Source organism: Cyprinus carpio, chromosome B19, assembly GCF_018340385.1.
Source record: "Cyprinus carpio isolate SPL01 chromosome B19, ASM1834038v1, whole genome shotgun sequence".
Taxonomy (NCBI): Eukaryota; Metazoa; Chordata; class Actinopteri; order Cypriniformes; family Cyprinidae; genus Cyprinus; species Cyprinus carpio.
Window position 1 is genome coordinate 14826089 of NC_056615.1, and position 22920 is coordinate 14849008.

General features: G+C 37.1%; 1 protein-coding gene across 1 annotated transcript; it reads left to right on the forward strand.

Moving 5' to 3' along the window:
- The first annotated feature begins 1869 nt into the window (after positions 1–1869).
- On the forward strand, positions 1870–22635 carry si:ch211-57n23.4 (immunoglobulin superfamily DCC subclass member 3). The gene is made up of 14 exons (XM_042745511.1): positions 1870–2046; positions 8303–8614; positions 9560–9704; positions 9780–9910; positions 10118–10255; positions 10348–10506; positions 16371–16536; positions 17024–17274; positions 17379–17543; positions 17879–18067; positions 18956–19072; positions 19155–19281; positions 19492–19618; positions 20235–22635. The coding sequence occupies exons 1-14, from the start codon at positions 2001–2003 to the stop codon at positions 20322–20324; spliced, it is 2163 nt and encodes a 720-aa protein (XP_042601445.1). The 5' UTR covers positions 1870–2000; the 3' UTR covers positions 20325–22635.
- The last annotated feature ends 285 nt before the right edge of the window (positions 22636–22920 follow it).

Sequence of the window (22920 nt, forward strand, 5' to 3'; positions counted from 1 at the left end):
TAAGTGTTAGGGTGGATTATCCCTTTGCCTGTATCCATGGTTAACTGGGCAGCCATAGAGCACCTAATGGGATAAGGAGCGAGTGGAACGGTAGGTGAGGCCCGTCTGATTCATTTTCTCTGTGACACTCGCTGATCTCTTCCTCTGGCCTGAGGACAGCCAATCCTGTAACACAAAACAGATATAATGAGGTTTACAGAAACTTTTTGTTGCTCTTTTTCACAATCCTTATATAGATTTTGGTGTTTTTATCCTGTCATGGTGATAAATAACGTTTTTAGAGTCCTTGGTCCAAGTGTCTTGAACATAATTAGATTACATAGATGTGCTGAGGATTACAGTGTTACGCATATAATACGATGTAAGACATTTGCTATTTTGGCTATGCCATTAAAAAGCCTTTTCATATCAGCATATTTCTACCTATTATATTGTGTAAGAAAACATTATTCAGTTGAGGCCAAAAAGTTAAAATAGGGGTTCCAAATTGAGTTCAAACTCGGAAATAAATTGAAAATTTTAGAATTTAATAGTAAATTATAAGTAAAAACAAATATAATGTAAAATGAAAAAGAAATAAGATAATGTAAGAATTGATCCATCATTCAAATTTATGATGATAATTCTATTTAAATAAAAAAATAATTGTATTAAATGATAAAAATGCAAAGTTTCAGCATTTATCTTGTGGTCTAAAATGCTTGGACTGTATATTCAAGGAATTAGGAAGAATAGTTTTAATTGCAGCATGACTTTAATAAACAGCATGACTATAAAAATGTTAAAGTTAAATTACAAAAATACAAATGCTTTTTTTGGACAAATTCTTTTATTTTTCCTTTTTGAGGGGATTTGCAAAATGCATGTAACATTATAAAAATGCAAAAATAGTGGTCTCGCATATTTGGATTCATACTGTATATTCAGTATGTTATATTTTATATATTTTATATTTACTTAATTAACAGCATGACCTCATTCTTGTAAAATTGTTAATGTGCCATAAATAATTTTAATGGGCTCTTTCACATGCATAAAATAGATCTGCTGATTTCCATTTTAGTGAATAATTTCACTGTCTCTATATAAAACCAGAGTTTGTTATGTGACAAAGTTTGTTATGTTCTTTCATCGTGTGGCTGAACAGTCTTATAATTGGTGTTTCTCTGCTTGTTCAAATGTTTCTCTAAATACTTCCTTTCAATTAGTAGTCTATATTAGTAGTCTATAATGGGGTGGGCCCCTGGGCAGACCACTCACTTTATTTAGCAGGCAGATCCATTCATATACTGCTTCATATGCTAATCGCTGCTAATTGAATCAGTTTGTTGGGTGTTTTCCTGGATTTAATGGCGCTTTGGATCTGACCACACAGGGGGAGACTGGTTGGACTCAAAATGCAGTGCAAATAAAGAGGTTTTGTTAAGGTTAGGCTAATTTACAAGTGCAAACGCTGACCACAAAGTTCCTTTGGTTCTGTTTAATACAACAAAATAAATCTCTGACCAATTGTATTAGGTATCTTAACGTACAATAACTAGTTTTAGGACTTTTTATGATCTTAATATTTAAATTTTGAATATTTGATTAATGACAACAGCTTGGTTACGATGTTTGTGAGTGTAACCCCTTGTGGTAAATCAACAAAGAGGCATTTTTACTTAAATATATTGTTAGCCATAACGCACCTACCCAGAGGCAGCGGTTACTTAATGATTGGTTCATCACAGAGCCACCTGTCACTGACGGCGAGAGCGCGCGCGTCAACGTCAAGCGGCGACAACAATATCATGAATAATGAATGCTCGCCGCACGCGCTCGCCGCTGTGCTGTGGAGGCTGGAGCCGCTCGCGGTGTATTCTCAAAGTGGCCGTGGACGTGACCAGCAGCGCGCAGCTGGAGCGCCGTTTTTTTCTTTCACTTTTTAAACTCTTTTAACCCCAAAGAAATAGCCTACCTCTTTTCATTTTTTTTTTTTTTGAAAGGATTTACACAGAAAAATGAAGCCACGGATTTTACTGACCCTCCTGACGTTTATTGGTTCATGTGAGTATAAACTTATTTATTTTTACATCGTAAAGATAGCCCTATGATTTATTTATTTATTTATTTATGTCATTTATATTTGTCATTTTATTTAGCCATTCACCCATTTGTGTGCACTTTGCTTTCCATATTTTTATAGAAGCATAATTTGACCAGAAAGATTTGAAGATCATATTTTAAGATGTTCTGTATCAAAAGAATAACTGTTTGTAATGGAACTAAAACTATACTTCAGACTGTTTGATTTGTTTCTATTTATTAGTAGTGCTTTGAATTAAGAATGTATGACCTAAAAACTAATTCAAATATTATAATATTAATATTTATTCATATTTTACTGATTTGTCTTTAACTAGCCTACATCAAATAGCCTACTTTTGTTGTAGAGTTTCTTTACTCTGATGAAGGACAATCTATTGATGCACAAAGATGTTGAATCTTAGTGAAAAGTTCATTAAAATAGTCATTTCAGCTGTTACTATTCATCTTTTTCCAGTATTTGATAATTGCTGATTAAAGTATTTGGGTTTTAAGTCTAAAAAAAATTCAGACTCATAAAATCTAGAAGAAATTACAGAAATTATGACAAGTTAAATGCATGCTGACAAAGATGGTACTATAATATTAAAAACTTTTTATATATTGTTGATATAGAATTTTGTCAAATGTAAAATCGATTGCATTCTTTTTTTTCTTCTTTTTTTTACTGTTGATTTGTCTGATTTGATTATCATATTAATTTATTCTTCAGGCTACTTAAATGTTGAAGAACATTTAAAAAATATCCAAAGCCATATAAGTTATCAGAATAGAGTAATCATATGTCATAGACTCAAACTTCCCTGCATCAAATTATTTTTTCTTCTCAGAAATTATTTCTTTCCTTCTCAATAATTCTTATAAGAATCAAACATTTCAGTTCTGCTTGTATATTTTTATAAAGAGATTAAATGACTGGATTGGGATCAAAACCATTTGTTTTCAAACCAGATGTTATGGCCATGAGTTTGGATCATGTGTGTTCTTTAGAATAAATCTTGCGTGGAATAATAAATAAACAGTCAGAAAGTTGAACAGAAGGAGATGGTGAGTCTCAGGCAGGAGGGGGTAGAAAGAGATGACCTTATAAACAGAGGGGCTACGTTGACCTTGGGCGGTATTAACCTTTTGGGGTCCCCCTTCTGGACAGCGGGAGCGGTCCAAATCGGGTGAAGCAAAAAGAGAGCTGGGTAGACAAACATGGCCACCTCTCCCCACCCCCTTTGACCTGACCCCAACACCCTGATCTCCATAACACTGCTCCAGCCTTATTTGGAGGCAGGGGTAAATTTAAAATCGTCTTAAAGCTGTTGGAGGTTTATGAGGGTGCATGTCTGAATATGTTTATGCTTGAGTAATCCCTCCACAGACTCATCATCTGTGGAAAGTTCTCACTCCAGAAGGCACATCTGACAAGACACCATCTAGCTAATCCATAAACAGGGCACAGGCTGCAGTGGGTGCCCGATGTCTCAATCACTGCATGGATTTCCTTCCTGTTGAGAAACTTGGGATATTTGACCAAAAGCATATAGATCCTTTGGCCAACTTTAAGCTCCAGTAGATGTTATTCAGTATATCGCCACAAAAAAGTTGTGAGCAGTCATATTTGCTTGATGCTATCAGGCTATAGCCACTTCAATCTGAACATTCATTGCTCTAATTGAAGCACTAGCCATTTTCCTCACTGTAATGAAGCTGCCGTAATAACCCGTAATACAGTGTATGGGCTAATCAGCCACAAAATTACTTTGTTTATAGAGGCATTAAAATTTATAGTTTCAGTGGTTCTGTTAAAGAAAGTCATCAGGGTTCATGAAGCCAAAGAGGAACTAACAGTAGCATTAAAACTTACATGTTGCAGCAGAGGGACATTTTAACCCTTGGTTGCTCCATTAATGAGATTGGCTTAATGGAAGACCTGGACCCCCTTCTGGTCCTTATCCTAATAATTAAAGACCTGAGGCCATAGTGATGGGGTGTCCTCTCCGTGCAATTGGAGCATATTGCTTATTGATTTTACTCAAAGGTTTTATGTCTGGCAAAGACTTTTTCATAAAAAGCTGTTGACCTACAGATACGATCTAATTAATAGAAACACATATATTTTACTAAGCACTGAAAATAGCATCTTACAACATCCTTTAAAAAGTATGAGTCAGATACAGATATTTTTATGAAAAGTGGAGGATAGATCAAAAGAAGAGCACAAAGGAGCTAATTGTTGAGTGGTAATTGGTTAATGAGGAGGTGGAGTGAAACTGCAGGGGGTTGTTTCCTCTCTTAATTGGAAATGCAAGTGTGTTTGCATGACTTTGAACTTGGCATATGCCACCTAATGACAATCAGTGTTTAAACAAAAGACAACTTTGCCTCAAATGACCAACACAAAGGAGTGTTTGTGCAGGCGGCTTGTGGCTGTTGTAGTCAGGAAGAATTTAACTCCCATTATGGAGTCAAAAGAAGCCCACCCGGAACAGCATGATCCCCCCTTTCCACCCAGCTTCTTTACAATTCCTCCCCCAAGTTTGTATTCAGCTATTGTTTATGTTAGCTCTCCTGCTGCTGCTGTGGAAATAATGGGAGAAAAAGAGAGCGAGAGGAATTTGTGAATGTCCATATACATTTAGAATTTCTTTCAAAGGCTTATATCACTTTTTGTGGCAGGCCAGTTTCAGTCATGCTAAAATCTTCTCTGGACAATGGAGAGACACATATAGAAATTATAATGAGCATTAAAATTAGAATATTTAGCCTAAAGTTTAAATTCCAAATCCTTGAAGGTTTTTTTCTCTTTTTTTCCTCAAAGCTCTTTTTCTTCTCCTTAGGTAAGCAATAAAACATTGCAGATCTATATGTTCACTACCATTCATAAGTCTTTTCAAAAGTTCAAAAGACTTTTATTCAGCAAGGATGCATTACATTGATCAAAATGGACAATTAAGATATGTATAATGTTACAAAAGATTTCTAATTAAATTCTGTTTTTTTTTGTTTTGTTTTTTTACTTTCTATTCATCGAAGAAAATATTGTGGTTTGCCATCACAGGACTAAATCACATTTTAAAATATGCTAACATAGAAAACAGTTATAAATTGTAATAGTATTTCACAATGTTGCTGTTTTTCCTCTATTTTTGATCAAATACAGCCTTGCAGGCTTTATATATATATTTAAAGTAAGGTAAAGTGATCGTGGGGGTTGTTGCAAATCTTTGCTATATTGACCCTTTAGAGATGAAGGTCATTAGAATGATGTCTGGCTTCCAACAATAGTTTGTGAAGTTCAGGTCCAACATTAGACTGGGGACAATGGACCAACCTGGGGGCTGGGACTGTGTGTGTGACTGGACACAAGCTGTCTGCCTTAAGCCCCACGTTGTTCCTCCACCCTTCACCAACTCTCTCATGACCCTTTAGGGACCCAGGTCACAGCACAAGGGGTGGAGATGGGTGGGGGTCTCCTGCTGCTCAGAACACCATCCACAATCCCCCAAAACCCCATTTCTATCCACCTCTCATCTGAATGATCAGAATTATCCCCATGCTTGAGCTCTTAATTACACTTCTGTCCGGGTCTCATGCAGGTTGGAATGGGTTATTAGCATAGACTCATAATCAACATACTTGGATGTATCAGGCAAGAACTAACATTATATTTGTACATCCATATCTTTATTGCTTAGACCCATGTGTTATTCTCTGTATTTCTGAATCCAGCTTGTGTGACATAACCCCCCTTTCCCTCTGGGACCTCTGAATTTCATTAACACAACGGCCAGATTAAGCCAGGGAAGGGTCAGATGTAAGCTAGCCCTCATAAAAATGAAAAAGAAAGAGACAGACTCGTCCCATGTACATCTGCTCAGTGAGTGACCTTACCAGGAGCAAAAGGTGCATCCCAGGTATTCCCTTCATTGGAAGTCTATAGCGCTATATATTTATGGACTCCGGTACTGATATTGTTCAAGGTATATGAGTCCAAGTTATATGAAAGTGAGGCAATTTAGCTTATCTGGTCATGTTGTCATGGGTAATGTCAGATTTTGCAATAATGGTTTCCTATATGCACTTCTAATTAGAGTGAAACAGATATTTCTGGACCATATCAATATTTTTTAAAAGTTGCAAGTAAATTATTCATCACTTATTATAATGCACAGTATGATTTATTTTGACATTTGCTAAAGATAATTTTAAAAGTGTCCTTCAATTATTAGTGTTTTTTTTAAAGATTACATTTAATTGAGCATTAGATGATGATAAAAGTTGTCTAAAAGTAAAATATTGGCATAACAAAATATTATGTATAAATATGGCTAATTTCTTAAATATTGACGATAGCCAATATAGTTCAAATATATTTTGCTTCCTATATAATGCATCATACACTGTTACAGCTCTAAATGGTGTATATGAAATTTAAAATGTCAAATACTGAGCAGCTGGATGCAGACAGCAGAATTTCTTTAAATGCCTAGTCCAACCAAAACTCAAAATTCTGTCAAATTTACTCACCCTCAAGTCCAAACCTGTAAGATTTTCTTACTTTTGCTGAACACAAAAGACACAAACAGCTGCTGGAAGTCAGCGACAACAAACATTCTTCAAAATATCTTCTGCACACAAATGAAAATATTTTAAAGAAATCTTCTTTTGTGTTCCACAGAGCAAATGGTGACACAATGTTAATTTTTTGGTGAACTATCCCTTTAAGACAAGACATTTACTTATGAATTTCATGTCATGATCAAGAGCAAGTGGTGTTTGTGAACCCCAGCTGTCAGAAATTAGTATATTTTAGCTACTAGAGGAACAGAAGTGCATAGTGAAAGTGGGGTAGGTTATATATCTATACCTAACAGATGCTAAAGGTACTTCACATCTCATCTAGTGCAAGTTCAAGAGCAGACTTGTGCTCCTTAACATAACAGCTGCCTGAGACACCGGCCATCTCCAGAGGTCACATTAAGGGTGGCTTTAGGTCTGGAGTTCTCCATATGAAAAGCACAGAAGATGTATGAAATGGCCATGTAGTAAGCTGACAATGAGAGAGGACCGGGGTGAACCAGTGGCATGGGAAAGTCACCCTAGAATCAGACTGAAAGGAAAATGTGACCGCTGGGGGTTTGGAATGGTGGGGGTTTGTATAAGTGGGGGGCAGATGGTCCAGACTGAGAGGGGTGCAGAAGGCTCCTGGTGGTTGCCTGGAGTTGTTTTTGGGAAAAGTGTGTCGTCACAGGGCTATTGTCATCAAGGGTGTGTTTGCTCAAAAGAGATTCCTCTAACTTAACCCCATAACTCAACCCTAATTCTCCATCCCTTCTACTTTGGCTTTGTCACAGCCCTCTATGGTTCACTGGCTGCATTGTGTTTGTCTTTATTGTGATGACCAGGTTTGGTTTGGTGACACTGAGTAAATAAGAAGATATGCTCACAATGACATCAGTAATGAGACACAAATGCAGTTTTGTGGATATGGAAAATTTGACTTCAGAGCTTTCATTTTCAAAGGCGTTGTCTTTTTGTTCGAGTCTTGAATTAAAAGAAAACACAGACATATGCAGCAAACACAGAAACATACATGTATATCATAAACTCAAAATCCATGAAAGTTGTGGATGAGACCAAAAAGGACTTTTGGCAATTTTAAAATAAAAAAATATTTCAAGGAAAGTAGCTAAAATCATTCTTTAGCTTTAGAAGACTTAAGAAGTCAAGCCACATTTACGTATATAGTGCTTTATACACAATAGATTGTTTTAAATCAACTTCACAATAATAAATGAGAAAATAACAGTATTAATTTTGCAAGGTTATGAAATGAATACAGTTTCAGCTGTAAAGCAGCTCTAAAAGACAACAGTGTTGTTATTTAACTCAATTTAGTTCAGTGTTGAATACATTTAGTTCAGTAACAGTGTTGAAGTTGCAGAGTTCATCAATTTTGAAACAAATTCAATTCAGCTATAAAGCAGCTATACAGAAGACAATTGTCATTATCCAGTTTAGGTTTCATTCTCCTTCGATAGCATCAGTGCAGTCATATTAATAATATTGTGGAATATTAATTGTCTGTTAAACCCAATAGACTTTCATCACTATTCTTTTTATATATCATCAATGTTTCATATGCATAGTCTTTTATTATAATCTAGTTTGTAGGGTTTGTTCCAGTTGTGTTCTGACCCATTTTCCATTTCTCTCTCACTATCAGGTTTGTGTAATGGATCTGAGTTGGCTTTCCTTACTGAGCCCAGTGATGTTACCGCGGTACGGGACAGGCCGTTGATGCTGGACTGCAGGGTGGAAGGCGAGGGTCCCATTACGGTGACGTGGCATAAGAACGGAGCTCCGCTACTTTCAGGAGTAGACAGTCGGGCGAAGATCCTATCCAACGGCACGCTCCTGATTCGCAGCTTCCAGAAGAGACGGGATGGAGATGCTACCGATGCCGGAGAGTATTACTGCGCTGCACAGAACCACTACGGCATGCTGGTCAGCCGCAAGGCCCGTGTGCAACTCGCATGTGAGTGACTGAAGAGAAAGCATTTCAAACATGGGCAACAGGATGACAGTAGATAGTTTTTCATTTGGATATGAAATCATATGCTTTGCCTATGATTATCCAATTGTTTGAAAAATACAGTTATATAGTAGAGGTCCATTTACTATCTGTTACTCTGTCCTTTCCCATCTTCCTCTGGTTCTCCCTTTGGTCCAATAAAAGCAGTAGGGTGGGTGATAATCCTGTAGAATTATAGCTGTCACTACATGCTTCCCCAGAAGGTACTGTTACCATGGCAATGAACTCTCATTGGGAGCCCCTTCTTTTAACACCCCTACCTATTGATTAGATGAATGACCAGGCTATTTAGACCACAATTCTCTTGGCACCTCACCCTACATCCCAATAAAAATCACCATTTTAGATGCCAATAACAAGTTATCACAGTAAATTCACATATGGGACAGTACAAACAGTTGTTATACCACATAGAGTCATAAAAATAGATTTCTTAATAAGTATGCTTATCTTTTGTTTCTGTATCTAGAAACTATCTAGAAAACGATATAATGTTATATGCAAATATCTTAACATCCTCAAAACAAGATAAATTTACTTCACAGGCAAAATTGTATATAGAATATTTATTTGATTGAAGTTTTGATACATTTATGCTTAATGTATATTATTAAAAAGAAATCTGTTTAATATTTTTTTTCAAGGAAGTCTCATATGCTTGACCAAGCTGCATCTGTTTGATACAGTAAACAACAATAATACTGTGAACTTTTATTACAGTTTATAATAAAAGATATCTGTTTTAATAGATTTTAACATGTACTTTACACTTGTGATGGCAAAGCTGAAAAACAGCAGCCATTATTCTAGTCTTCAGTGTCACATGATCCTTTAGAAATCATTGTTATTATATTTGGTTTATAAATAACTCTCAATTGTCTTCCACAGCTCTTCCAAAATTCCACACTCACCCAGAGTCCATGTCAGTAGATGAGGGAGGTGTTGCACGTTTCCAATGTCAGGTCAATGGTATTCCTGAGGCCAACATTACTTGGGAGAAGGACTGTGTTGTGCTTGGAACATCTGATGACAGGTAACAAACAGTTCTTACTGTATTTCTTCATACTCTTCCTCACAGGATTGCTCATTCATGTTACTCTTTCTGCAGGTACACTCTTCTCCCAATGGGTATTCTGCAGATTACAGGAGTTAAGAAATCAGACGCTGGTGTCTATCGCTGTGTTGCCACTAATATCGCCAACACCCGCTACAGCCATGAGGCCTATCTGAACATAACCGGTCAGTAATCATCCTTGATCTGACAAACACCCCAGACTGCATGTCCATAACCTTAACCTTAAACTCTATGCATCCTGCATATAAACAATGTGCTGTATTATGATTTTGATTACCTCAAATGTCATGATGTCAAATGTCATCCTTATATTAGTGATTTGTAATTTATCTCCAGTTTCATCATCTCTTTATTTGCCCTTCTACTCTCAGGAGGTGTTCCTCGCACCTATAAGGAGCCAGTCATCCTGTCCGGCCCACAGAACCTCACCATCACCGTCCATCAGACCGCCATCCTGGAGTGTATCGCCACTGGAAACCCTCGCCCGATTGTATCTTGGAGTAGACTTGGTATGAATCCTTACACTTTAAACCTGTGCAAAGATAACTTTAAATTCTAGATTTCGTGTAGTTAAATTTTTCTCATAATTTTTTTCCATCAGATGGCAGATCTATCGGAGTGGAGGGGATACAAGTGCTCGGGACTGGGAATTTGATGATCTCCGATGTCTCCCTTCAGCACTCTGGGGTGTATGTGTGTGCTGCCAACCGTCCTGGTACCAGGATGAGGCGTACCGCATTGGGCAGGCTGGTAGTTCAAGGTACATTTCCTGGATTTGTATTGAAGATATTTTGGGACATGTTCTTACTGATTTTCCACTCAAATTTTAAAACATTTTCATCTAATTTCTCCTCATTTTGGCCTTTTGTCTCAGCTGAAATATCATCTTACTGGACCCAAACTTTTGAATGGTAGTGTATTGAATCAGAAAAGTAGTTATTTTAGCTTCAGTAGTTCGTGGTCCTAACCCATGTGGGAAATAATAGCTAACCCCACACTGCTTAATCCTGATTTGTTGTGACAGAAGTTCACAAAGCTGCACTATTACAGTAATTTTATTATTTGCACACTTCACTGAGCACAACAGAGCAAGCCTATTGTCTTGTGTGTGTGTATGTTTGTAGCTGTGTTTGTATTGAATGGATATAGTATTTTTTGGCTGCTATGATGACCAGACATCAGGCGGAACTGGTTTTGAACATGACCCTTGAAAGCTGACTGGTCAGCACAGCAGGAGAAGTCAATATTCAGGCCCTCCCTTCTCTCACCTTTGCCCTTCTTGGTTTTTTTCCTCACTCTGTACTGGGGCTGATGGTGTGAGATTCTGGCTACCATTATGGTAATTAAGGCCTGCTGCTGCTGTCCAGCTGGGCTTGAGAGGAATAGCTTGGGTAATGAAGTCAGCTGTTAGGAGATATCCCCCTTCAACACCCCATGACACATCTCATCCATCACCCTGCTACTGTCCGTACATACAACCTGATCATATATCCCTGAGGTATATATGCTCCTTTTATTGGCTTTCTTCAAAGTAGCTGCACACTGGGGGTCTTTAGGAAAGAACAACATGAGAGAGAACAAATGGCTAAATCATCCATGAGAGGCGTAGTACAAAAGTCATATTTAATATCACAGTTGGTAGTAGTAAGTGTGAACGACTAAGCTTCTTATTCATCTGAATTTGAGAATAATCCTAATAATGTCTTTTAACATCTTAAAGTGATGGCCAGGAGGCAGATATTTGAAATATCTGCTGTGATAATGAAGATTATCCTGTTGTCCCTTAGCTTTATGCATCTATTCATTTGTTAAATTGTTGTTGAAATTGCACCCAGGTGTGCTTTCTCTATCTTTGTCCCAAATGTCCAGCTTAAGTCTGATCAATCAATAGTCACCCCTATCAGTCTTTTTACAACAGAATTGGCAGTGAAACCATTTGGGGGAGGTAATCTTGAATGTATTGATTTATTTATTGATCTGCTTTTTGTGTAAGATGGGAACAAAGAGATTAGGTTGGGTTATTTCTCCCAAAAAAAAAAAAGAAAAAAAGAAAGCAAAAACCTTACCAAAAAAACCCTGAGAAAAGCCTCATTAAGTAATTCAGATCAGTGAAGCCAGAATCAGTGACAGAAATTAAATTCACTTTCAAGGAATTGCGCAAGAATATGTTTGATTAATAATACTTTATAATAAGGTTTAATATGTTAACATTAGTTAACATTCAGTATAATGAATTAACAGCATTACAGCATTTATTAATCTTGGTAACTGTTAATTTACGGTGTAAACATCATATTGTGTATTATTTAGTTCATATATTATAAATTATGTTCATTTATTTAACGTAAAATGTTAACATGTATCAGTATAGGCCAGGGTATGGTTATAAAGTTTGTGGTCAGTGATATTTTATGATATATTGTTTTAAAGATATTAAAACTTTTATTCAGCAAAGATGCATTAAATTATTTAAAAGTGACAGACATTGATAATGTTACAAAAGCTTTTTATTTATACACACAAAAATATTAAGCAGCACAACTGTTTTTAACATTGATGATAATACAAAATGTTTATTGAGCACCAAATAGTAGCATATTATTTCTGAAAGATTGGAAAGACTGGAGCAACGTCTGCTGAAAATTGCCATCAAAGTAATAAATTACATTTTTTAAATATATTAAATAGAAGAAGCAGTCTTAAATAATTTTAACTTGAAAGACAAGCACTGTAATTCAACAGAATAAGCTGAAAGGGAAATTGGGATATTTTACTCATGTTGTGTGAACACATTTGATAACTTAACAGTCTGTTTGCCAGTAAAAAAGGTAAAATCAGCACATCCTAGTCAAGTTCAAAGCTGAAGGCTTTGTTTATGTCAGGTTATGGTCCTCCAGACTGCTCATTGTGGATGTGAGGTCTGCACTTTCACACAGTCATGAAGGTTAGGACAGATGCTGAGCCAGGATGTGGACAATAGAGAACAAAAAGGAAGACAGACAGGCAAAGAGCAGTCTTCCTAGTGTGCATGTGTATGTTTTTGGAGGGGCGAGGTATCCCCTCTTACCTCTGCCCTCTCATTTCTCACCTTTGACATTGGCCTAGGAAGCAGAGGGGGTGGAGCCTCCTCTGACAGACAGGTGATGAAGCAGCAGAATGGATGATCCTCAAATGAGGAAGGGTGATGGGGCTTCATGATCCCTCCCCCACAGTTTCATAACATTAAGAGGGCAGTTGTTCTCATCCCAGCTGCTGGTGGGGGGGAGGTGGGGCGAGGTTGACTGTGACGTTATAACACCTTTGCGTTGAGGAAACCCCTTCCTTTATTTACACCCTGGGCTATTTTTTAATATGGAAAATGAAAGGATTTTGACATCTGGTTCAGCTGAGGGGTTTCCTTAAGTTACATTTTCTCAATCTAAAAATGTATGCCTACACATCAAAGCAGGTGCAGAAATAGCAATTCATATTAAACATGAGGCTTAGCGATATAAGTGATTATATGTGACTTGAAATCCACAAATGCATTCAAGAAGCAGTTCATTCAAGTCAGGAGGCAGCCATGTTTTTCAATAATGTTAATTGATTGCATAAGTCACACAACTGGATTAAATGAATGAAAAATAGCCACCTGATCAGACTCAAGGTCAGGATCTGAGACCCTGCTAAAAGAATAACTGATCAATACATGAGATGGATTGGGCATTGATGCTGTCAGATGATCCTGGTTGTAAAGACACAGCTGGTTAGCTGTTGGAGTGGAAAACAGACCCCAAAAGCTGATGCTGTTATTTAGTTGTACTCTGATTGCTTTCTGTTTGCAGGCAGGGGCAATTACATGTCATGAAAAAATTATAAATCCATCTGAATCAGCCACAACATGTGCATGTGTGTTTTAAGTGCGCTTGTATTTATAGCTGACTTTCACTGGGATTTTACATGTACTTAAGAAGTTCAGTTTAAGTCGGACCTAACACTTACCCCCGGTTTCACAGACAAGGCTTAAGCCTAGTCCCAGACTAAAATGTAATTCTGAGCTGTTTCAGCTGAAAGAAACTTGCACTGACTGATCTTGAAATATATCAGTGCATTTGTTTTGTCTCAAGATGCTCACCAGTAATGTTTTTTTCTTAGGCATGTTAATAAAACTTACTTAAATATCCTAATTGAACTATGGCCTAATCCTGGTTTAGTCTAAGCCCTGTCTGTGAAACTGACATTGTTTTTTTTAAATGACATATAAATGATTTTGTCTGACAGAAATAGAACCAGTGCAGTTTTGATTAGTCTTTTTAAAATAGTATTTAATGATCATTTCACATTCTAATGTGAAAAAAACAAACAACAACAACAAAAAAAAAACATTTCAATAATATTTCTAAAAGTGTGAACTGCATGTTTAATTAATCATGTTTATAAGTACATGGTACAAAGTTAATCCCATCACTTTTGGAAATCAGCTCTAATATTAAATTTCAACTGATAAAAGTTGCTATAGAAATACAGGTCAGAAGTTTGGTATAATTAAGTTTTTTTAATGTTTGAGAAAGAAGTCTCTTATGCTCACCTACTTTTTTGAAAAAAGCAGTAAAAACAGTAATATTGTGAAATATTATTACAATTTAAAATAACTGTTTTCTATTTGAATATATTTCAAAATGTAATTTACTCTTTTGGTGGTAAAGCTGAATTTTCAGCATTCCATTCAAAAGTTTGTAAAAATAAGCTTTTTTTTATAAAAAACTCATATTTTATTCAGCAAGGATGCATTAATGATTGATCAAACAAACATATCATGGTTTACACAAAAATATAAAGCAGAAAAAAAACTGATTTCAGCATTGCTAATAATATGAACCATTATTAATATTTGAGCACCAATTCATAGAGACATTTTTCAAAACCATTAAAAATTCTTACACAGATGTGTTTATCAGCCAGACAGATGCAGCATTTATCAGCTTCCTCTCAGGGTCCCTCTTCAGTTTAAAACATTTCTATTCAAGGATGTCTATTCAACAGTTCTACCCAGGTTCAAGTGTGAAGTGCTTCTTGGGAGAGAAGAGAACCACAATGATGTGGCTGATGAATGACACCCCTCCTCATGCACACACACACACACACACACACACACACACACACACACACACACACACACACACACACACACACACACACACACACTGTGTGACTGCCGTTCATTCAGACTGTGTCTGGAGGTCTGAAGTGACCTCTGTCCTATTGTACCCTGCTATAGTTTCATTATAAACACACCCCTCCAGCCCCTCCCACATTTCACTTTGACCCTAAAGCCTGAGCAGAACCCACTGAAGTGTTTTTAAAGGCTGTATATTTCATTTCAGGCCTACTTGCACATAATATGATGAATTTTGTGTTTTATAGTGGTACTTGATGTCTTGTCATGGTATTCTAACCTCAGGTTATACATACATAAGCTATATAAGGTTATACGTATAAACACACACATAAATATGCATATGTTAACTCACTTAGATTATGAATTGATTTTGAAGTAGATTTAAAAAAAATCTTTTCATTTTTAATTCTCTTTAGAGATATTATTCAAGACACAATGATGAGAAACAGAACAATCAGCTTGTGAACCCCAATTAAACAGCTTATATGCAGCTCATATTGATCTGGCAAATCTATATTTTTGTCCAAAGGTTTAAAAAAATGTGACCTCATTTGAAGGGCAGTGCTGTTTTAAAGATCTGTGCCTGCATTGATTAATAGCTGTCTATTGAAATAGGGTTCCCTTTGACCTATGACCTTCCACACCTCCGCAGACCACTTCGGACCCTCTTCCCAGGGAGAAGGGGCTCTTGTGGGGGTGTTTGGTTGTGGTGGGTGTCAGTAGATCAATGAGATGCATAGTCCTTGGGTCTGGAGAGCTCTACATATATGCATGGCCATTGTGTGGACACTGAAGGGGTGTCAAGCGGAACGGTGAACCTGCATCTGTGCTGCTGAGCCAGAGGAGGGGCTGCAGGGGTCATTTAGGAAGATACAGAGCAGGTCTAAAAAGAGTTTAAGTTCAAGATCTGATGTTAGGGTTAAGATAAATTAGTGTGTTTCAAAGAGCCATGTAATGGTAAAATATTACATCATTTTAATTTATTAAATATTAATATTGTAGGTGTCTTGCTGTTAAACAAATGTACAGTATGTCTGGTCCTCATATGACAGAAAAATTATCTTTGCCTCGCTATCATACTGTCTGTACTACATAAAACTTTAACATTTATTACTGAAATAAAAATTTGGTAACACTTTAGATTAGGAAACACTTGCAGTCAGAGTTTTCCCTCTGTAAACTACTAATTTCTGCTTATTGATAGGTAGTTGAAGTAGTAGTTACGTCTAGGTATGGGATCTAAAATATGTCATATTTTTATTTTTGTTTTAGTCATTTTGTTGTGTGCTTTTTGTAATTTTTATAAGTTTTTATATGTATATGTAGTTTTTATTCATTTTTATTTTAGTTCCGGTTCTAGTTATTTTAATACATACATAAGTTAAAGAAAAAAGTATTATTTATTTTATATTACTTATTATTTAACTATAATAACCCTGGTCTTACCCTGTTCTTCTGTTCCCCAGCTCCTCCAGAGTTCATTCAGTGGCCACAGTCTGTGTCTAAGCCAGCAGGAGGCAGTGCTGTGTTCACATGTGTGGCTCAGGGTGTTCCTGAACCTCATATCATCTGGCTGAAGAATGGAAAGATACTCACCCCAGGCGATAATGTGAAACTCACCAACAATAACAGGTATACACTTATAAGTATACACTTAAGTTATATGAGACTCAGAAGTATGGACAGGGATACACAAACTTACTGCTGAAACACACAGTCCGTAAAACCTTAAACAATACATTGGCATATATCATAAACAGACAAATTAACAAATAAAAATACAAAAAAAAAAAGTATCTAAAACTGCGTAAAATCTAAAAGTGTCTGTTTATTTGTTTATATACCTTTAGATTTTTATTATAATTTGTATTGGTGTTTTTAATTTAATTAAATGTTTATTCTGTTAATTGTTTTGTATTTATTTCTTTTTCTTTTTCTTTTAAATGTATATGTGTACAATATTTTAATTGCTTTATTTACCTGCAATAATTTGTCCGGAAGCATTACCAACTTCTGTCCACTAGATGTGAGATGTGCAATATCTGTGAATGTTAACAAGGTTACATTAAAAATCAGAATATAGATTTCAAATAATAATAATAATAATAAATGTTTTTAGCACCCTGGCCGTGACTCGCATCACATCAGAGGATGAGGCCATATATCAGTGCATCGCTGAAAACTCTGCCGGCACTAACCAGGCCAGCGCTCGTCTGGCTGTGTCCCTGGCCAAAGAGCTGCCCGATGCCCCTCAGGGCCTGAAAGCCACGGCTCTGTCTAAAACCACCCTGCAGCTCTCCTGGACCCAGCCACCAGCTGAAATCACAGACGGGATCATCGGATATGTGCTGCATATCTGCAAATATGGTGGTGAGTTTCTCTGGAATTCAGATTTTTCACTAAACTGGAACATATTTTGCTCTCTACTAGTATTTTTGAGTAATACTTCATAATTGGTGCACTTTTGTTTTAAGAGTCTGAAAGCAAAGAACTCCAGGAGGCTGTGAGTAAGACAACATTTCAGCATGACCTCACAAACCTTGAACCCGCGACCACCTACTCCATCTACCTGAAGGCTTACTCTCCACTGGGTGCTAGTGAACGGTCCAGTACTGTTGTTTCCACAACACTAGGGGGCGGTATGTAGCTGCATACAGATTAGACATGGCATGCTATTTGCTTTTTTGTTTTGCTTAGGTCACTACAATTTCAAACTCTCCCTCTCTCTCCCTCCCTAACTGTCTCTTCTCTTTCTCACATCAGCATTTTTGGCTCCCTCTGTTTGCTACATTGTCCTTTATCATTATGCTTCTCTCTGCTTTGTCACAGATGTTTAAGCATCTGTGTTTTCTTTTCTTTCTATGGCTTCTCTTTTTGCCCATACACCTTATGTTTTTTGCTTGAACAGAGTGAACTCCTGTTCCTTGTTCCTCTGAGCTCATTATAATGAGTTTTCTCTCTGCACCCTATCTAGTGCCCAGTTCACCTACATTTTTCACCAAAGCAATAAACACCACAGCAGTCCAGGTGCTATGGGAGCTGCCCAATAAGCCTGGAAAAGCTGAGGGTTTCCGACTGTCGTACCGCAGGGTCCCCCATGGAGAGATCCAGGGGCCGATTCAGTTGCCATGCCATGTTAACATTCACACCATTTCTCATCTCGGTGAGGGAAAATTGGTTTTCTTGTTTGTATGAACTATATGAAACTATTGACGCAACTATAGACTATAGATTCAGTATATCTTTGCAAATGCCAAATGGTTGGCTAATCTAATGCAGTTTAAATGTTAATACATGCAAATAAATTGATTTTATGCATATATTAAGTCATGGTTTTTCAAACTCGTTGCAGAGAATTGTATTCATTACAAAATATGTTTTAAAAATATTAAATGTGTTAGCTTATCTTAAAACGACTTTGCAATCTGAAAATGTTTCTCTTTAAGGTTTTTTTTTTTATCAAGAAAATACTTGTATTATTTTTATAATATTAATAAATATATAATATAATTAATATAAGCTTAAGTACAATTTAGCAACAACAACAAAACAAAAACAGCCATTAGATTCCATCTAGCCCTCCTTATTTTAATGTTTTATGCTGAATACTCTCTCACTTAACTATTCTGTCTACATGATCTGTTACAGCAGCTCTGAAAAAGCCATTATGTTTGTACAGTGACAGTTGAAATATTCCCTCACTCACCCGCCTTAAGAGCAGACCAGAAATAAATCATGGGCACTAGAGGACAAATGCTCCTCTAAGTATTTCCTAGTATTGTTACGTGACAAATGTGTGAATTCAGAGACCTCCGAAGAGAGTGTGAAAATGTAGATATTGTAAAATCTCAATATAAGTAAAAGAAGGACCGTAATAGCCAGGCGGTTTTACCATGACTCAGCTGATCAATAGTTCTACTGTGACTGCAAAGTCAACAAAAACAGCTCAATGGATATGTATTAGATTGTGCATGTGTGAGGCAAATGCATGAGTAACTTTGATTGATTTGCAGTGTGTGTGATACTGACGTTTTCATTTTGTTTTTCACAGACCCCGGCGCTGTGTATGAAGTCAAACTGGTGGCCTACAATGGCAATGGAGAGAGCGACTGTTCAAAGAAACTTGTTTCACTGGCTGAGGACGGGACTAGTGCTAAAACCAGAGCAGGTAAATTGCATTTGCTTTGGCACACATGATTTGGTTTATTATTTATTATAAAAGTGAATAATTTTCATTTTCTTTGCTGCAGGAGAGGAAACTCAATGTAACTGCAGGGGTGTAGAGAGCTCGGTGAGCAGCATTGTGGTTGGCATCCACATTGGCTTGGCCTGCATCATTTTCTGTGTGCTCTTCCTCATGTTTGGATATCGGCGCAGGTAATGGACCTTTTGGAGAGATTTTTATATTGATACACTTCACAAATATAAAATATAATAACATCATGCATTATAAATATACAATATACAATATAATGACAATTACAATTACATAATATACATAATATATAATGCATATGTATATGTATATGTAAATATATAATAAGATAAAGTAGTATAAGTATAATAAATACATTTCGTTTTTCTCAGTTTCCTTTGTAGGAAAGGGACTCAGGACAGCTGGTCTGTGCCACAGGGCGAAGATGGAGGGCATCCCAACGGCATCCCAAAAGCGGCACTAACACAACCTGCTCAGAGCATTGAACTGGTTCCACAAGTAAGACTCCCAGTCGAGCTTCTCAGCACATTATAACTGAGAAGAAGCTATCTATAGCTAATATAGCCCCCCCCCCCCCCCACCACCCCCACCACAACCTTCATTTTTTCTCTTGACCACAGATGCCACAAAATATCATCTCAACACAGTTAGTGAACAGATACGCTACTCTTGATTTTGTCATTTCATCTTAATATCAGTTGAATATCTTACCCCAGTAGTGTCACTGTAGCTACAGCTTGTGAAGTTGCTTTGCATGATTGTCATTTACTAATTAGTCACTGCAAAAACACTTTTCTCAGAGCCTTTAGTCCAAAATCCCTTTAGTCCAGATTCCTGGGCGCCGCAGCATAAATGGCTGCCCGCTGCTCCGGGTGTGTGTTCACTGCTGTGTGTGTGTGTTCACTGCTGTGTGTGTGCACTTTGGATGGGTTAAATGCAGAGTACGAATTCTGAGTATGGGTCACCATACTTGGCTGTATGTCACTTCACTCACTTCACTTTTTCTTGTCTGCTAACAGAGTTTATCAACAGTTGGAACTGAACTTGTGCTCTGATTGTCAGGGTTTCTTAAAAAGGTAGCTTATCATACTAATGGCTGTTTTCTCTTTTTCAGGGTCATAATATAGATCGCCAGGCCCAATGCCAGGTTCTTATTGAGCAGCACTCATCCAGTCTGCCAGGCACTGGCACAGGCACTGGCTAGCATTAGCCCTTAGCTAGCACTGCCTCAGTGATCTCTCTCCTTGTGGTTCCTCTGCCTAGCCTGCCCACCAAAATCCCTTTAGTCCATATTTATCATGCCCAGTCTGTCACCTAAACTGCTGCTACTGTTTAAAGATGTAAATGGGCCTGTTTTAACTACAAACGTTTTGCTAATTTAGCTGGTTTAACTTAGCCTGTCCCATTTGTTTCTTTTTCTCCCTCCCTTTAGAACCAAAGCTTGACTCCTTTAAGATCTTTATTTCAATGTGTCCGCACAAGAACACCAAATGATAGCCTTAGGAGATACTGTAGTCATTTTTTATGCTAGCATGCTAAGTTACAAATAGTTACTGCACTCTTTCTGAGCATAAATACACAATGGAAGCTAAACACAACAAAAATGATACCAAACCGCTTTATATTTTATTACCAAAGGGCTTTCTGCTAAAACCAAAACTTCCTTTCGCAATGCGTCCTCTGGTAATAAGATGTAGCCTTAATAATCTCAATATTTCTCTTCAGTATGTGTGATTTAGTGAACTACATGATTTACAAAACAAGCTACAATAAGCCATATTCTCAGTTGAAATGATTACAGGGAACAGAGGTTTGTTCCATTTGTTAGCCTTAGCTCAGATATACCAAGATGAATAACGTGGCCTTGCTTTTGCCTTCACTTGTGGTTGTGTGAGTTCAGATAAATTGATTGTTATATGTTTCACCGTACATGCCTCGAGGCAGGCTCTACCCCAGAGGAACCATAAAGGTGATGGATTCTTCCCACCTTTCACTATTTCCTATTCTTTATAATACCCACCAAAAGCTGTATACCTCCAAAGATAGCTACCTCAGAATGTTATGTTGGGCTGACATTAGCCCCCTGCTAATAAAGCTTGCCTACCTCAGCCAAAAAATAGCAGATACCCGCTACTCTTCCCACTGCCAGTGCCTGTTCCAGCTGCCTCCAGAACCTGCATTCAGGTGCCCATCTGGTCGACTGCCATGGAGAGTGTGACTGTGGCTGCCCCTCCTCTGGCTCCAAATATTGCCTTAGCTGACAAAAGCTGTCTGGGAACCCCTCCCTAACTCATCGTCCAAAGATCTACAGAAGCGCTTAAGCTGTGGAATACTTCAAAACACACCTTGGATCCACAGTATGTTTCGGATTTGATGATTAGGATCCTGCCAAGCCGTTCCATGGATTCCTTTCTGATGCTGCTAAACCTAAACTCCAAAGAAAAAGATGAAACAGCAGGTACAGAAGGGAATTCGTTTTGTTCGGAGAATGCGATATGAAAATTCCACATGGAATGTATGGACCCTTGAGAATTGTAATGGGATATTTTTGGGCCTTTCCATGTGGATACCACAAAAAACCTGTGAAACCAAAAGCTTTGGATATTTTGCTTTCCACCAAGGAATATGTGATGGCATTGAGAGGATGCTTATCCAAAGTGATTCTTTCCAGCCAAACCAACTGGTCTTTTCTCCAGATGCCAAATCGGTTGCCATGGGAACTTGAAGGAGCTGCGAGATGATGGTTGATTTTGGGTTTACTGAGAAGCCACTGTGTTCTCTCTTTCCCAAGTGAACAGGCATGGCAGCAGATTATCCAAAAATGTTTTTGATATGAAAACCAAGCTTTATGATATCCAAAGATGTAAAAAAAAAATGTAAGGTTTTCATTTGTCTTTATATCCATGTCCTCTTTAGATGAACCTAAGCCATTGTGTTGATGTTTTTGCAAGTTCGGGTTAAAAGGGGAAGCTGCAAAAAAATAAGACTTAATAAGAAACCTATTCACACAAATATCCGCAACAATAATATGCTTTAATAATCAAACATTTTCTGTCTTCCCTCTTTTGACATTGAACTGCCATATTTTTCTTTGAAAACATTTTAACATTTAAATAATAACCAAATGAAAATGGGATATATTTTCAAGGAGATTTTATATGTTGATACAAGAGAAGGAACATTTGTATCCTTTTTATGATAATAGAGTTGAACTTGCCAAATAGTAGAATAATAATAATAATACCAAATACCTCTTTCATATTTAACATTCATACCCTTTATCTTTTGTAACACTTCATTACCAAAGCACAGGAACACACATGAGTGTACGGTATATGTATGAGTTCATGCATAAATGTGTTTTGTGATTGGCGAACAGTAGGTCAAACCTGGAGTCAGTAGAGGTCAGAGATACCCTTTCAAAAAAAAAGTCAAGGGAACTATGTGTATACAGTAACATATGAATGGAACCAAAGAACTTGATTTTTTTTTTTTTTTTTTTTTGTGGTACATATCAAGAAAGCAAAGAGGCCTTTAAGTTTGAAGATCTAGATGAGGATATCATCCTTTAAGATTTAAAAGCAAAGAAACCTGCTTTCCTGAAGATGTTCTACACTACTCCAGGTTGACCTTTTGAACATAATGAGTGTTAAACGTTTACCCACAATCACTGCAGTTCAAACAGCCCCTCCATAGACTAAAACTCCCATCTTAGAGTTAACTTGAAAGAACTGAAAAATTTTGAGAAAGAAAAAAGGGAGGATTTTAGATTTGTAGCTGTATAGCGTGATTCGTTTAGT